This window comes from Gossypium arboreum, chromosome 13 (genome assembly GCF_025698485.1).
Source record: "Gossypium arboreum isolate Shixiya-1 chromosome 13, ASM2569848v2, whole genome shotgun sequence".
NCBI classification, from domain to species: Eukaryota; Viridiplantae; Streptophyta; class Magnoliopsida; order Malvales; family Malvaceae; genus Gossypium; species Gossypium arboreum.
The window spans coordinates 119,680,096-119,697,034 of NC_069082.1; the positions used below are offsets into that span (position 1 = coordinate 119,680,096).

The window sequence follows — 16,939 nt, forward strand, 5'->3', positions numbered from 1 at the left end:
TCAATCTTTTTTTTTACATACTTAATGACATGTCAGCTTATCCAAATCACGCTTCATTAGTAATATGAAAATATGCTCATTTTTATATATATAATTAATCAATAAATTAAAATGACAATGACATTTAATAAATGAAGAAAACAAAAGAATTGGGTTAAGTCAATTCTTGAATAATCTGCCTACACACTTGTGATATAAACATGGATTGCTTGTATTTATTTATTTATTTATTTCCAGTCATTTTTTTAAAAAATTTAATGGGTGATTTTTTGGTTTATTCATCAACTAATTATATATATATATAAATAAAACAACCAAGAATCTTGCCTAACTCCAAATCCCTAACCAAAAATATAGATATAAATTAAGTGGAATCCAGCTATTTTAAAAAGGTACAATTCATCTCGAAACTTATGGCTTGATTGGATTAAGTTAAATATTTTTTTTTTAAAGAAAATAAACTTCAGTTGAATAGTAAACCATAATTTGAATTAATAACCACTAAACAACACACATAATAACTTTTACGTGGAAAACTCAACAAATTTACGCGTTTTTTTCCCTAATAGACCACGTGCCCCAATAATCTAATCTCCAAATCAGTTTATTTCGTTACGATCTAATTTCAGGAGGAAACGATAACGTACTGTATGGGCTAGGAATTAGCCACCATTAATAATTTATTGAGGAAGAATTGTTGACAAAATCAAAAAATAAAATCCTATTTCTCGGTGCAGATGATTCCTCTACTAAAATTAACCATTATATATTAAATTAATGAGTAAACTAATCCTGTCTATTAAAAATTTTATCTATTTCTACTATTAAAAATTGATTTAATTAATAGAATAACCAACCAATACTTGTTTTGATGTACAAAACTAAATTTTAACAGTAAAATGGATAAACTTTTTAACAAAACAATTAATTTACTCTTTAATCTAATGAATATGATCCACATTAACTAATTTACACATTTTAAATAAATAGAGGTACAAAACCTCTAGGCGAAGATTTTCATGGGTTGCATAATTCTTCTAAATGTTATTTTTATATTAATAAATGTTTATAGAAATATTGTATTTGATTTCATGTTATGGTGTTTATTATATTTCAGGAAGCTTGTTGTTGTGATATGAAACATAAATTTTTTTCAATTTATTCGACACAGAAGAAGATGAATAAAATAAAGGGGAGGGAATAGATAGATGATGGGTTTAGGAGCATATGCTAAAGAAGAAGAATACTAAGAGTGAGAAAAAGTTGTTTTATGATTATCCACAATTTTATTTTATTTTTTGGAAATTTTGAGATTTATCCTTCAAAGATGCTTTTGTTTGGCTGAATACGAGTTTTTTCTCCTTCATTTTGTTCTAAATGCAAACAATAGGGATTCCATGCTTTGAATCTTATTATTATGTCATCTATGATGAAAGAAAAAACAAAAGTACCTGGGAGTTCAAGCATTCTTGCCCTCAACCTCCATTACTTTCCATGTACCAGGTAACTTGTTCAGCTGAAATTCTAATACCCACATGTCAAAATCACAATTATAATATCATCCCTTGATCCAGTAGCCAATGACCTTTGTTTTTTTCTAAAGCATTCGTGTTCGCTACTTCTATTCGATTCATATTCAAACATGAATATAAGACATGATTTTTACAAATACATAGAAAAAGAAAAAAGGTTTAAAAAGTTGAAAATATTAGTATTTAACACATATTGGTATCCAATAATCATCCCCAAATTCGAATTAATGATATTTTTTAAAAGTTGCCATTATCTGAGCTTGCAGATAGACATGAAGAGAATAGTGGAAAACTTTAAGAAAAGCCAATATGGGAAAGGGAAGGTGTAATACCTCCTTGATTGTTGATAAATACCTTCAAAAGCATCTCTTTACTTGGTTGTGAGAACCTTGACTTTTAATTCACCTGTGAAAATAAGCAATGGGCAATCAAATGTTAATCAGTTCCTTTTCAAAGTTCATCGTGTTATTTGGACTTGAACGTGAGTACCAAATACGGATATGTTCAAGTTTTTCTTATGTATTTCGAAAGTTCTTGAAGGATGTCCCACACCCATATCCAAAAATGTTTTCAAATTCGAGTTCAAGAATAGAAGCAATGGAATCAGTAATTTACATCAAGATAGAGATATTTGACTGAGAAAGGGATGATCAAATAAACAGACAAGTTAAGACTAGTCAAAGGCAAATGGATGGCATATAAGAATACGCATCAGCTAACTAAGTTCCAAGTGTAGAAAAAGTCATGAAAATGACCCCTTGTAGTTTTCCACGTGTAGTTCACCTAATCTATAGGCTAGTGGTTAACTCATGCAAATGGCAACACACCAGCTTTTTCCCATATGAAGGCACCCCACCAGATAATGAGTTAAGCCTAACTTGGAACTAAATCCATACTGGTTTACAATTATTCTGACTCTTCATTTTTCTTATCGAAGTATTTGGATCCGATAATTATACTTGGATATAGATATGATGCTTATGGATATGAAGATATGATACTCCAAGGACGCTCTAATATATGATAAAACTTGGAAGAATATATAATATACCAGTATCCAACACCTATCCGTGTCAGAATAACATAATCAAATGCCATCATCTACCGTGTCCAAGTTTTTGTATGGTCATATTTAATATCCATGCCCTGATATACACGGGACATGGATGTCAAAAACAAATATTCCAAAAATATAAGAATATGAACAACATAGTGCTATTTCATTCACAATCCTGTTCACAATTCACTAGTGAAATTTATGTGACATTGGAATTGAGAAGGCAAAGAAAAGTAGAGAAAGAGAAGTTTACTTACTTTGAAATGAAAGGACGTAGGGACAACTAGGTAACTCCGCCATTGATGAAGCTACAAGATGTCAAAGTAGGCTTTAATGAGCATTTAATTTCACTACCAAACTAAAAAGCTGGTGATTATTAGACCAACTTGATAGGCTGCTTTAGATCTTGACTTCAAATCAAATCTCAACATCTGTACTTCTAATCCATCAATTGTCAGCCAGATTTCAATGAATTTCTCCCCATAACAAAAGATGGATTGCTCAGCTCAGCTTAGAACATAACATATATGACGTATTAAACAGTATTAAGCTTTGACTATCCCTTGCTGGATGGAAGACCTTTTAAACTAAGACATGGACATGGCTTGGAGGTCAGTGGCTATAAATAGTATAAGAATGCTTGTAGTCAATAAACAACACACTTACAAAATGCAAGTGGGTAAATTAAGATTTTTGAGATCCTGAAGGAACAAAAAGACAAGCTATGTAGCTCAAAAATAAACATGAGTCTTGGATACAGGTATGTTCTTCACCTAAATCTTTACAGGTATTTAGTCATTACCCCCTACCCATGTCCAAATCAGAAACAAATTTCAAACATGGGTACCTCAAAAACGATGAAGAGTCAGAGCAACATAGACCAGAAGTATTACTAGATAAGAATAAATTGGCAATATGAAAGAGGCTCTATTACAGTCAACACAGAACAAAAGTATGAATGGATGAAAATGAATTGGCAATATAAAAGAGGCCGAGTTACAGTTGAGTGAAAATAATCCAGTCAATGGTGTGAGATTATGCATTACAGCTACCATATCATTATGTAAATCCATACATCTATACATGCATGAAAGCATACATAAGAACAAATATAATTTAATTAAATAATCTCAATAACTCTTCATTAAACCAACTACTTACAAGTAGGAATGCAAATGAGCTAAAGGATGTTGGGTTTAATCATTTTCACTTTTTCTTCAATGCAGTGAGTAGTTGAGGGAATAAAAGCAATCTGATTCATAGTATAGGAGACATGAAAAAGCATGGGAGAATACAGACTTCATGAGTTCTGGAGATTATTCAGAATGATTCATAATTCCAAGTTGAAAGTTATGCAATCTTTCATTATATGCTGTGTTGGCTTTCTAAGGAACTCTAATTTCCTCATCTCCAATGCTTTCTGGAGCACTGAGACCTTTCTTTCAAGGGCAAACAAAATGACAGAGAAAACAAGGTTTTATTGCTGGTCTCACGTTACACCCTCAAGCATAAAATATGTGAATTAGTGCCAATAATGTCTTACAGAAATTGTACTACTAGGAGCAGTGTAACCAGCATAACAGAGATGAGCTCACAGCAAAGGAACTGTAAACAATCGAGATACTTGGTTCTCGTGCCTAAAATGCTGCAAAAGTATAGCCATAGATGTCTAGGCAACAATATCCATTTAATCTTTTTACTGAAGCAACAGTTGTGCTAGCCTCCTTACTCTATGCCCATTAGACTAAGTAGCCACACAGTTCCATGTTAGATACACAAAAAAGCATAGTTCATATTAGGCCAAGTAAGATTTTGGATCCAAAAACAGTTTTGAGGAGCAGCACAATAACATCTTACCATCCATAAAAGGATGCCATTTGCATTTCATACAGATGTATAGATGACATTCATCGTGTAACACCCAATTAATATGAAATCAATGCATTTTTCGAATCGGATATTCAGTATTCAAAAAGAATATTCTCAACCACAATATTAGACAGTATTATCAAATAGTTGCAAGGGAATAAGGCATCCGGCATTGTTGTTGCTGATGGAGAATCCCATGCACTGGATAGAATCCAAGGTAATCTCAGTGTTGAAGCCTATAGTCCCATATGCAGAGTAGATATTGTGGCATTTTATGGTACCATGCAAACCTATTGCTCCTGAAAAGAAAAACCTCTTTCTCTGACAACTCTTCTGGTTTCAGGTTGCTTGAGAAAATCTTTCTCCTGATCATGTTTTTTCGATTGAACTCTGATCTGGTTGTTCAACTTTTTATCTAGCAATTGATTATTCTTCAGATCAGCCATTACTCGATCAGCATATTGCTTACCAGAAACCCAATCCTGAAGCATCTGATCTATCTTTGGTTCCGGCAAAAACTGCTTTTCTTTCATCTCCATGTAATATTTGTATGCATCATCCAACCTTCCATTTAAAAACAACCCATGAATCAATACAATATATGAACTACGGTCAGTGCCAACCCCCTTTTCAATCATCTCATTCCACAACTTGAAGACATTATCAAATTGGCACCATCGACTAAACTTTCTTATCAGCATGATATAGGTATCATTGGTTGGTTGACAGCCCAACTTTCTCATTTTCTTCAAGAGCTCAAACGCATCTTCCCCGTTTCTTAGAATACGAAAGAAAGCATGGTAGGTCTGAGTTGTAGGAGAGAGGCCCTTCTGCAACATTTCATCAAATAACTGTCTAGCCTCATCTACCTTCCATGCTTTACATAGAGGCTTTATGAGTGAATTATAAGTAACAACATTTGGACCAATACCATTCTCTTCCATAACTTTGAGAAGATTGATGACCTCTTTTACATGCCTAGCCTTTGCAAGAGCATGGATCACTGCATTGTAAACCTTCCTATCTGGTTCAATCCTCATTGATTTCATTTGGCTGAAAAGCTTAAGTACCTTGTTAAGATTAGAACCCTTTGAGTAGCAGGACATGATACTAGCATATGACACAACATCATGGCTAACACCTCTCTTGCTCATTTCCCTCCAAACCCTTTCTGCTTCACGTGGACTACGGATGGCATTACACCAGCCATTCAGTATAATATTAAAACTTTTGGTATTAAGTGGGAAGACACCCTTGTTACAAAACATCAGATGCTCAGCATCCTGCACATTTTTGTATCGACAAAGGGCAGATAACAGACTATGGAACTCCTCAATTCCCACATCAAACTTAAACTTTTTATACGCGTAGAATGTATTTATAGCCCTCCCCACATCATGCACAGCACAGTAACGCCTTATCATGATCAATAGAGTCTGTGGAGTCACAAGACAAGGGCCTGCTCGTCCTCCTCTCATTTCGTCAATCAACGCCCACGCAGTATCAAACTTCCTCATCTTTGCTAGAATAGAAATCATTGAATGATATTCACGCAATGAAGGAGCATAATCAGGTCGTTTCCCAGCCCATAAAAAGAATGTATAAGCCACTTCCCAATCATGTCGAACCCGAGAAAGCACCTCCACCACCATGTCAGAGGAAACCCTTACACCACATTGTTCAAGCTTAATCTTCAATTCAAGATAATTCCTGCCAGTTACACGGATTATGTACATAATTTCCTTTACGTACTCAATAACACCATCGCTTAAACTCAATCTCTTATTGCCCTCAAAATCATCACTATCTTCTCCACCATCATTATCATTATCACTATTTTCATCAAAATTTTCAACCTTTGGTTCTCTTGGGAAATCAGTATTCGAAGTACCAAAAGAAGATAATTGAAATGAGAAGCATAAATTCAAACGCTTGGTGGTAGCTATTGATTTTGTTGTTGTTACAACTGTTTCAAAGATGGGATTTCGATATTGGGTTGGTATTTTCAAATGGGCACTTGCGAAAAATGAAAAAGCATAAAGCTTTGATCTTGTAAACCTGATTCCCCACATCCCCAGATTGTACAGGAAGTGTTCGAGAAAATGACAGAATAAGTAGAAAAGTGTTGAGCAATAAATTATAAGAGGAGAGCAATATCTTTCTACTTACTGTCTCAACGATTTGACTCTGGGAGTGAAATAACTTTGAATCAAGCTTCTTTGTTTCTTGTAAGTCCGCTACTTTCCTCTCTGCTTTCCGTGCTTTTACAAATTCTCATGCGAGGACTCGGGACAGATAATTTTCCCATCTCCCAAGCAGTTCGCGCCTCTGATTACCGCACGTCGATTAAAACAATCAATCAAAATGGTACTGAATTGATCACGCTTTATAAATTTTCCCATCTCCCAAGCAGTTCGCGCCTCTTTTCTGAAAGACAATTGATCACGCTTTATTATTTATCTCTATGCACTATTTTGCCCACATGATAACCTTTCTCCACCAAGTATGCATATTTTTTTATGGAAATTTATTTATTTTACCGAATCCCTTATTTTTTGTCAAATTGGGCCAAATTTTTTACTAACAGTTTGGACTTGAGATTGATTTTGGTGATATAAAAAATAGTGAAATATATATTTGAATTTAAATGTAACTATAATGATGAAATGAGATTAAATCATATTGGGGTTGGGACATAACATTGCAAAGGCATTGCAATGGGAGTCAATTACCTTGCTAGGACGAGTGATCCTACATCTCACTTCTTTTTTGTCAAGGATTTAGATTTGTTTTACTGGATAAATCTTATATTGTACATTCTATCTGAGTTCAGATTAAACATTGAATTAATGCTTGTAAAACATTAATTTAATTTTCACCAAATACAAAGGAAGGAAAAAGTGATGATGGCAATCATTGATAAATTAGGTTTTTAGTCGGTTTATGATTTGGGGAAAATTATGGATGTTCCCTTGCTATATAAACGTGTAAGTAATAGCACATATCCATTCATTGTTGAGAAATTTCATAGTCAATTCAATAGATGGGATGTTAAATTGCTATCATTGAATGGTCAGGTGATCCTTGTTAAGTCAATTCTTACAACAATCTCTAACTATTTCATGCAGACAATGATGCTTTTGGTTTGCATATATAATGAGATTGAAAGGTTGGTTTGGAGATTTATATAGGGTGCTAATGAGGATGAAAGGAAATTTTTTTGGCTAATTGGGAATCCATACATCAACCTCTCAATAATGTGAGTTTAGAATTATATCGAATGTCTTTTATTTTAAGTTGGGGCTCACATTTATTACCAATGCTTATGGTTTTTTGGTATAGCTTTTTTATAGAAAGTATCGAACTCAAGTGATGTGTCTCGAAAAATTTAACCGATCGGATTGTTTTTTTTTTCTTTCTGTGAAGGTTTCTAATGTGGAGTTGGGATTACCTACGAAAGAGTATGGTATGTGATAGAAAGATAAATTTGTATTTTTAATGCATCTATTTTTGGCTAATTATTGAATAAGATGCTACTAAATTTAAATTTTTCTTATCAAGAATAAAGTTAGTGTGCTGAAATTCAAAATCATACAAAAAGGGGCTAAATTGGAACTAGAAGCAAAGAGAAGGGGTAGATTAAAAGATTGAATATTTAAAATTGGCTGGATAAAGATAAAATTATTTTTTGATATTGTTAAAATTCTATAATTAGTGTAAATTTAAACTTCAGTTTAAATTTAATTTTTAAATTTTGATTTATATAGTGATAATATTTAGGAAAAATCTAACTAAATTTTAATGCTAAAAGTGTGTATAAATACTTAGTTGCTATAACCAACTGGACGCACTTGTTTTTACTGGAATAAAATAATTCCTTCCTTTCTTTCCCTTCCTACGTCAGTTGCTTTTCATTCAGCCATTTTTATTTTCTTTTACTTTCAACATTTTTTTTTATTTACCTTCGAAGCCCTTTCCCCTTTTCACTTTCCACAATTCCAATTAAAAGCTACTTCCATACTACATTTAACATGATTTATTTCATGATTAACTAAGTCCTTTTTAGCCTTAATTCGGTTGTCGCTCTGACAAAGTAATCGTAAGATATGAACCCACACTAAATACTTTGCAATTCGATATTCGCTATAGTATATGAGATAGTACAAATTCGTCCCTTAAAGTTGATTCGATTTCAATTCAAAAAGTACACGTTGGGTTGGAATCATTTGGCGTATAGTTGGAAAGTTGGGTCGACCATGCTGTATTCAAAATCCCGCGAACAAATTGGTGTGTTCAGGTGGGAAAAACCAGTTGGACTCCGTCAAGAGAGATAGTGACCGAATTTAAACGTTCTTATTTTTACACTCATTTATTTTATTTCCTTAAATTTATTTTTCCAATTTCGAATTTGTTCTTATTTTTATTTTATTACATTGCGTATTTACTTATTTTATTATCTTTATCAATTAAAACCCTTTTTTTTTTCATTTTTCAGCATTGCTACACACAGATCATGGGCAGGACCGTGACTGCGATAGTGATTCTGGTCATGAAAAAAGGAAAAATTGGATAGCCAATCCCTGTGGATTCAACCCTACTGCTTTATACTGCTATTGAGTGTTATTTTGCTATAGGAATTTATATTTGATGTTTTTGACGCCCATCAAATTTTGGCATCGTTGCCGAGGCTGAACCTATACAATGCCGCCAGAACAAAGACTTCAAGGGTTTCTAAGTTTCACGACATTGGAATACCGAACAAGATACGTGGAAATTCAACATCAGCCAATTCCAATCTATAAATATATCTTTCTCTTTATCGTTGATGCACTTAATATGCGTGAGTCGGTATTTAATTATTTTGTTGCTATTAGTTGGACGTCATACGCGAATATTTACTATGCTGCATATTATGAACTTATGTTCGGATTTTATTCGACATTTAATTTTAATATGTCTGCAGTTAGGACTGTTGAAACCCCGAATGTAACTAAATTCAGATTGCTTGGTCATTCATTTACTATGTCTATTTCTGATTTTAACATAGCCATAGGTTTTGTTGACCCTGATGATGCTCAGACTGACTCGTACCATACTGTTCTTCTAAAGATTCCTAGTGATTTTGATGTTAATTCAGTTGGTCTTACAATTCTAAGACCTCTAAAGCTTTGTTAGTGCATGAATCGACCCTAAGGTACATTCATAGGTTTCTCACTTTTAATTATTCAGGCTGCAATGATTTTACGTCTGTCTTAACTAAGATAAACTATTTTTCTTATGGTGCATACATTCTGGTTTTAGGGTCAATTTAGGATATTGGTTTGCACGTAATTTTCATGTTGTAATTCAAACCCACCGACCTCTCATACTCGACCCTTACATCACACATTTAGCTAGAAATATTCTTCCATTCAGTGCTAATTTTTCATCCCTAACGTATGCTTATAATATGGATCCTTTGGATGAATATTGTTTGGATTCTATGGGTTTATTTGCTGGCACCTCTACTATGTTTTATTTTGTTCCCCCAAGTATACAAACCGCTCAAAGCAATAAAGTCTTTCGACGAAGACACGATTCGGCTACTAGAGATCAAGAGAAGCAGCTACCTTCCACTATGGACGAATGACTTCATCGCATTGAAGCTCGTCTTAAAACAACGGATGTTAACATCTCAAGCATCCTCACCATACTGAAAAGCGGTCATTTCTACCGTCCTCCAATCCATTGAATATACACGAGGAGTACACTTTACCTCAACTTTTGTTATTCTTTTTGCACATTGTGGGCAATGTAGGCTAAGTGGATGGGCATGCCATACTATTGAATCTTTGCATGTGTTCATTCACTAAGATAATTCCTCAATTCTTTTCGAAAATAAACCTTTATTTCTTATGCTAAGTTGATTTAAATAATTGGTTGAGTCATGAATAACTATTGCTTACTTGATCAATAAATATTTTGTAGAATTGAAAATGTTATGGCTTAGTCAATATTTCGTATAAGTTATTGGCTCTTTTAAACTTGCCTAATGAAAGTACTCATTTTAATAAATAAATAAATAAGTAATCTGTTAATGGCTTTGTTAAGAGTGAAAAACTGGAAATGTGATCAAATTGAGTAACCAGGGTGAGGTGCTTGGGTCGTCATCTCATTTTGCGTCAAAAGATTCGGTGATAAAGTGAAACTTGTAACATTCCGCTAACTGAGCTGCCTTAAGAAAAGAGAAATAAATTTATTAAGGACATGCCAAATTGAGTAACTGAGGTGAGGTGCTTGGTTGTCATCTCATTTTGCATCAAAAGATTTGGCTATGTCTCGAATTCGTAAAAAAACAAAATAATAATAAACAATAATAAAAAACATGTCTAGTTGAGTAACCAGGGTGAGGTGTTTGGTTGTCATCTCATTTCACGTCAAAAAAGACTTGATCATGTCTCGAATAAGTTTAAAAATATATATATTGAGAAAGACTGTCTTGCAAGTTTGATCAAATCTAAATTTAGTGAAATAGTTGAGTTTGACATACTGTTCGAGATTTTATAAAATACTTGTCGATTGAGTCTAGCAATTATTTATTTTTGATTCAACTAATTGTTTGCATTATACTTGACTAAGAAAGCGGGTTTGATTTAAAAAATGTTTGTCAAACGATTTTTAGTAGACATCATGCTTGAGGATAAATATGGGCTAAGTGGAAGGGGGATTTGATAGAAAGATAAATTTGTATTTTTAATGCATTTATTTTTGGCTAATTATCGAATAAGGTGCTACTATATTTGGATTTTTCTTATCAGGAATAAAGTTTGTGTACTGTAACTCAAAATCATGCAAAAATAGGCTAAATTGGAACAAGACGCAAAGATTAGGGGTAGATTGAAAGATTAAAGATTTGAAGTTGGCGGGATAAAGATCAAATTATTTTTTATATTGTTAAAACTCTGTAATTAGTTTAAATTTGATTTATGTAGGGATAATATTTAGAGAAAATCTAGCTAAATTTTAATACTAAAAGTATGTATAAATATTTATAGGCTATAACCAACTGGACATATATATATATATATATATATATATATATATATATATATGGAATAAAACAATTCCTTTCTTCTTCTTTTTTTCCCTGAGTTGCTTTTCATTTTGCCATTTTTATTTTCTTTTACTTTTAACATTTTTGGTTTACTTACCTTCCAAGCCCTTTCCACTTTTCACAATTCCTATTAAAAGCCACTTCCATACTCCATCTAGCACGATTATTTCATGATTAACCCACACTAAATACTTTGCAATTCGGTATTCGCTATCTCTCCGGTGTATGGGATAGTACAAATTTGTCCCTTAAAGTTGATTCAATTTCAATTCAAAAAGTGCACATTGGGTTGGAATCATTTGGCGTACAGTTGGAAAGTTGAGTTGGTCATATTGTATTCAAAATCCCGAGAACAAATTGGCGTGTTCAGGTGGGAAAAGCCAGCTGGATTCCGTTAAGGGAGATAGTGATCGGATTTAAACGACCCACGCGGTTGAGGCCATTAATTCAAGTTGGACTTTTTAAATCGCAAGGCTATCGAAGTCTTAAATTACGGGTACATATCACGTGGTTAGAAATTCGACAAGGGTCGATTTATAGGTCGTACCAGAACTGACTACAAAAGGAAAAGCTGGTGGTTTGAGGCATCATCGATCGCTATAACCAACTTATTTGTTAGAAGGAAAAACATTGAAAAACATTCTTTTAATGATCAGTTCAAGTTCGAGGTGTACTGAGACTAAGGCTAAGCTTAAAAATATTTTATTCACTCATTTATTTTATTTCCTTAAATTTATTTTTTTAATTTCGAATATGTTCTTATTTTTATTTTATTACACTGTGTATTTACTTATTTTATTATCTTTATCAATTAAAATCCCCCTTTTTTCATTCTTCAGTATTGTTACGCACAGGTTGTAGGCACGACAGTGATTGCGACAGTGATTCTGGTCACGAATAAAAGCAAAATTAGATAGCCAATCCTTGTGGATTCGATCCTACTGCTCTATATTGCTATTTAGTGTTATCTTTATCGAAACCATTTTTTTGAAAACGGGTCGACTTTTATTTTGAAAATGGAAACAAAAATTGGGAGTCGCCACCAATCTTTTTTGTTTAGGTGTGATCGGATCACCTAGAAATTTGGTCATTTTAATAAAACATTTCGATTTACTAAAATAACAATTTTGGTCTACGAAATTTGAGAAAACGGGTTCGGGAATCGGTTACGTACGAGGAAGGATTAGCACCCTCGTAACGCCCAAAATTGGTACCTAATTGATTAATTAATGTCTTAATGTCGAAATTTAAAAACTCGAAAAGAATTTAGAATACAATCCCTCTTTTCATTAATGTTAATTTTACAAAAATGTTTGAATAAATCGAAGTAAATGCTAAAGACCTTCTTGTCCCGAAGTAATAAAATGTCACATCCAGTACGTTAAGACACGACATTTTAAATCCTTGAGAATAAGCTTGTCTTTTGATTTTCAAAACTCATGTATTTTAATTTTAAAAGGATATTCGATTATTTGGTCAAGCGATAAATCGAAACACAGCATGTTAGGGCACGATTTACTCGAATGACCAAACAAGAAATATTGCCTTATTATTTTTTGAAGAAAAATGTGGACAAAATTTTAAAAGGGATGAAACTTAAAAGGGAAATCTGATTATTTAGACAAACGAAAGAACGAAACCCAACACATTAGGGCACGATCTCTTGAATTTCTAAGCATCAAACATCGCCTTTGTTTCATGGTTTAGAAAATGAGGACGAAAATTTGAAGGGAAGTTTGATTATTTAAACAAACGAAAGATCGAAACCCAACACATTAAGGCACGATCCCTCGAATTTCTAAACATCAAACATCGCCTTTGTTTCAAGGTTTAGAAAACGCGGACGAAATTCTAAAAAAGGTGTTTAGTCGTTTGGTCAAACGAAAAATCGAAACACAACACATTAGAGCACGATTTCTGCGAATTTCCAAATATGAAACATTACCTTGTTCTCGAAAAAATTCCTTTCATTGTAGTTTTAAAATAGAAAGAATTAATGATTAAAAGATAATTGATTGAACTAAAACTTTTAAATAGTCACTCATAGTAAAAAACATGCATGAGGATAACGACATATTATCTTGCCAAAACATATTGCCAAAGCATTTACGGATCATGGGGTTGGAAGACATAAACAATCAAATATGAGCAACATAAAAGCAATGAATTTAAAATGTGACCCATAAAACAAATAATCATATACTATTCTAACATTTATGCTAACAAGTTTCAAGAGATATTAAACAATATATTTAACCAATAACAGAAAATAAACATAAGGCAAATTAAAAAAAAAGAATCTAAATAAATAAATTTCAAACAAACAATGTGAAAAAGTAGTCTTAATAATCATTAATATACAATAATTTAAAACGAATGATATATAAAATATTTAAATATATATATATAAGTGTGAAAATAATATTGAAACACTTCAAAATAAATAAATAAAATCTAAAATAAGGTATTTAAAATAATTTAATATAAAAAATCATAAGAATAAGAACAATAATAAATCGTATGTAACATAGTAATATCGATTATTATTATTATTATTATTATTATTATTATTATTATTATTATTTAAAAAAACATTATGCAAGCAAAGAATTAAAGCAAGTAATATACGAGACAATGTATACATATGTATATATAAGTAAATAATATACATAAATTAAAAAGATTGTCTAATATAAATAATATATATAAAAATAATAGGTATTTAAGAATAAACATCATATGAATGTTTAAAACAGAGAAATATAAAAGAGAATTTTAAATTAAATGAACTATATAATAAAACAATTAAAATATATACAAATGCAAGTAAAAATAACATACTAAGACAAATGTAAAATCAATAATAATAATTCAGAATCATATACCCAAAAACTAAATAATAAATAAATTAATAGAAATTACATAAATTCAAATAAACAAACTTAATTGAAATAAATGCTAATTGAAATAAATGCAAACTAAAAGGGGGAATTAATAAGTAAAATGAATCATTGAAACAAAATCAAGGGCTAAAATATAATGCGCGCAAATCAAAGAGGACTAAAAAACAAATAAACCAAATATTAAAACGAAATATTAAACCGCAGACTAATTTGAAACAACGCAAAAATTCCAGGGGAAAATTTAAAAAAACAAAAAGGTATAAACAGGGCTTAATCAAATGATGGCGCAAATACGAAGGACTAAAAGCACAAATTCTCCATTTGGAATGAAAACATGCGGATCTGAGGGTAAATAGGTCGGGTCAAAGCGGGTCACCCAATATGGCGTCGTTTTGGACGCTCAAGGGGAGGACTAAAATGGCACCGTTTTACTTAGGGTATTTAAACCCAAAAATCTTTAAAAAATTTCATTTCAGCTATGCCTTAAAAAAATAGGAAAGGGGTTTTGGGGTTTCTCTGGGGTCCCCTTCTCCAGCGATCGGACCACCGTCCGTCTGTCACCGACGACCACCGCACGCGGTGGCCGGAGGTACAAAACTGGCCCCTTTTCACCCTTTTTCCCTTCCTCGACTCAAATCCTGTGTCCAAACACTCAAAAAAAGCCCCGCAAGCCGATAGAACGTGAAGGAACCTCTCGGTTTTCAAACCTTCTAACCGTCGAAAACGGGTAAAGTGGGTTGTATTTCTGTTTCTATTTGCGCATACGATATTTGACAAAACAACAGGATATGAAAATATCTCTTCAATTTTCAATTGATGCTTTCGTATATACCCAAATGAAAATAAAAGACTCGAGAATAAAAGCATAAAAAGATAGAGGAAATCACCTCCCGAAATTTGTTTTTGTGTTCGTTATGTGCGTGTGTATTACAGTGTTTTTTTTTTTTTGCATTCCAAAATCCCCCCTTTGAATTAGAGGTGTGCATGGGCCGGGTCGGGCCCACAAAAAATTTTAGATCTATTTTCTAGGCCCGGGCCTGGCCCGGCCCAAAATATAGGCCTAAAAATTTGTCCAAGCCCGACCCGAAATAAAATTGTTAAGCCCGGCCCATATTAATTTTTTAACTTATTTTATTAAATAAAAATTTTAAAATATATTAAATAATAAAATATATTTAAAACAAATATTAAAACAAGAAACAAATAAAAATATATTAAAACAATACACAAATTGAAAAATATAATAAAATTGATTATATTAAAATTAAAATTAAAATATAAATATAATTAAAAATAAAAATATATTTATTATATAATTGGGCGGGCAGGCCCGGCCAAAAAATTTTACCGAGCCCGACCCATTTTCTAAACGGGCCTCATTTTTGTGCCCAAACCCATATTTCGGGCCTATATTTTTACCCAAACCCTCCCATTTTTTAGGCGGGCCTTCGGGTCGGGCCGGGTAGCCCGGCCCATGCACACCTCTACTTTGAATACACTGATTTTCGAGGCTCTTATAGCCTAATATTACAATATATTTACTCCTTTTTTGTCCTATTTCTCTGCTCTGTTGTCTTTGTTGCGTGTTTGTCTCTCTTTTGTAGGTGATGGAATGGGAGCAGGTGGCTGCTTTGTTGGTCAGGCCTCGAGCGTTGAATGTGCTGACCAGGCACGTGGGGAGCGGCGGCTGAAAGTTTCAGAAACCCTAGAGTTTCCTGGTTTAGTCTTTTGGGCCTATTGGGGCCAATAGGAATTGGGTTAGATTTTTTGTAAAATGGGTTTGAGTTTATTGGGCTTGGATTTGTAAAATGGACTGTTAACAATTGTTCGGTTTGGGACTGTTCAACCCGGGCTAAAATTGGGCTCTACAATCTTATCGTAGGAATTTATATTTGATGGTTTTGACGCTTATCAATATGGTCAATCAGTAATAGAGAATCAGTTAGATTGTGGAATGATGATTGGGTTCTTGATATTGGGCAATTTTGCAAGGTGTAGGTTGGTGATAGTGTGCGAGATGATGGCATTTTGGTACGAGATCTCGTTGCTGTAAGGGGCTATGGAGATAGGACATTCTTAGTTCTTGGTTTAACAGCAATGTTCTGTCTCACATTGCCAACATCAAACCTTCAATTGTAAGATATAGCGTGGATGTTTGTATTTGGCGTTGGCATCGGGGATGTGTGGAAAGATTTTCGACCAAGGGGGCATATGAATACCTCATGAAGAGCAAATGGGATGCAAATCTCAAGCATTTGGAGAAGGTTAGTTCTTTACGGAACATATGGCTGCATAGAAATAAATATATTTTTACAGATGATTTTTACAGATGATGTATTGAGTGGAGCGTTGCGTAGTGAGGGTGAATGGTGTGAATGCAATGCAAAACCATCAATAGTTACTGCTGGTTCTAGACTGAAGAATGTGCCCTCTTTCTCATTAAAACAAAATTGTATACAATAACATTTTTTGGTTATTTGGTTTA

The 16,939-nt window shown here is 33.0% G+C and overlaps 1 protein-coding gene and 1 long non-coding RNA gene across 2 annotated transcripts; both read right to left on the reverse strand.

The window, feature by feature from the left end:
* Positions 1–1,497: 1,497 nt before the first annotated feature.
* Positions 1,498–6,988, reverse strand: LOC128286691 (uncharacterized). The gene is made up of 3 exons (XR_008277314.1): positions 6,628–6,988; positions 2,847–2,897; positions 1,498–1,937 (listed from the first exon to the last, which is right to left on the reverse strand). It is a non-coding gene; the product is annotated as an uncharacterized LOC128286691 (long non-coding RNA).
* Positions 4,534–6,631, reverse strand: LOC108461521 (pentatricopeptide repeat-containing protein At5g15010, mitochondrial). The gene has a single exon (XM_017761386.2). The coding sequence runs from the start codon at positions 6,528–6,530 to the stop codon at positions 4,749–4,751; it is 1,782 nt and encodes a 593-aa protein (XP_017616875.1). The 5' UTR covers positions 6,531–6,631; the 3' UTR covers positions 4,534–4,748.
* Positions 6,989–16,939: the final 9,951 nt, after the last annotated feature.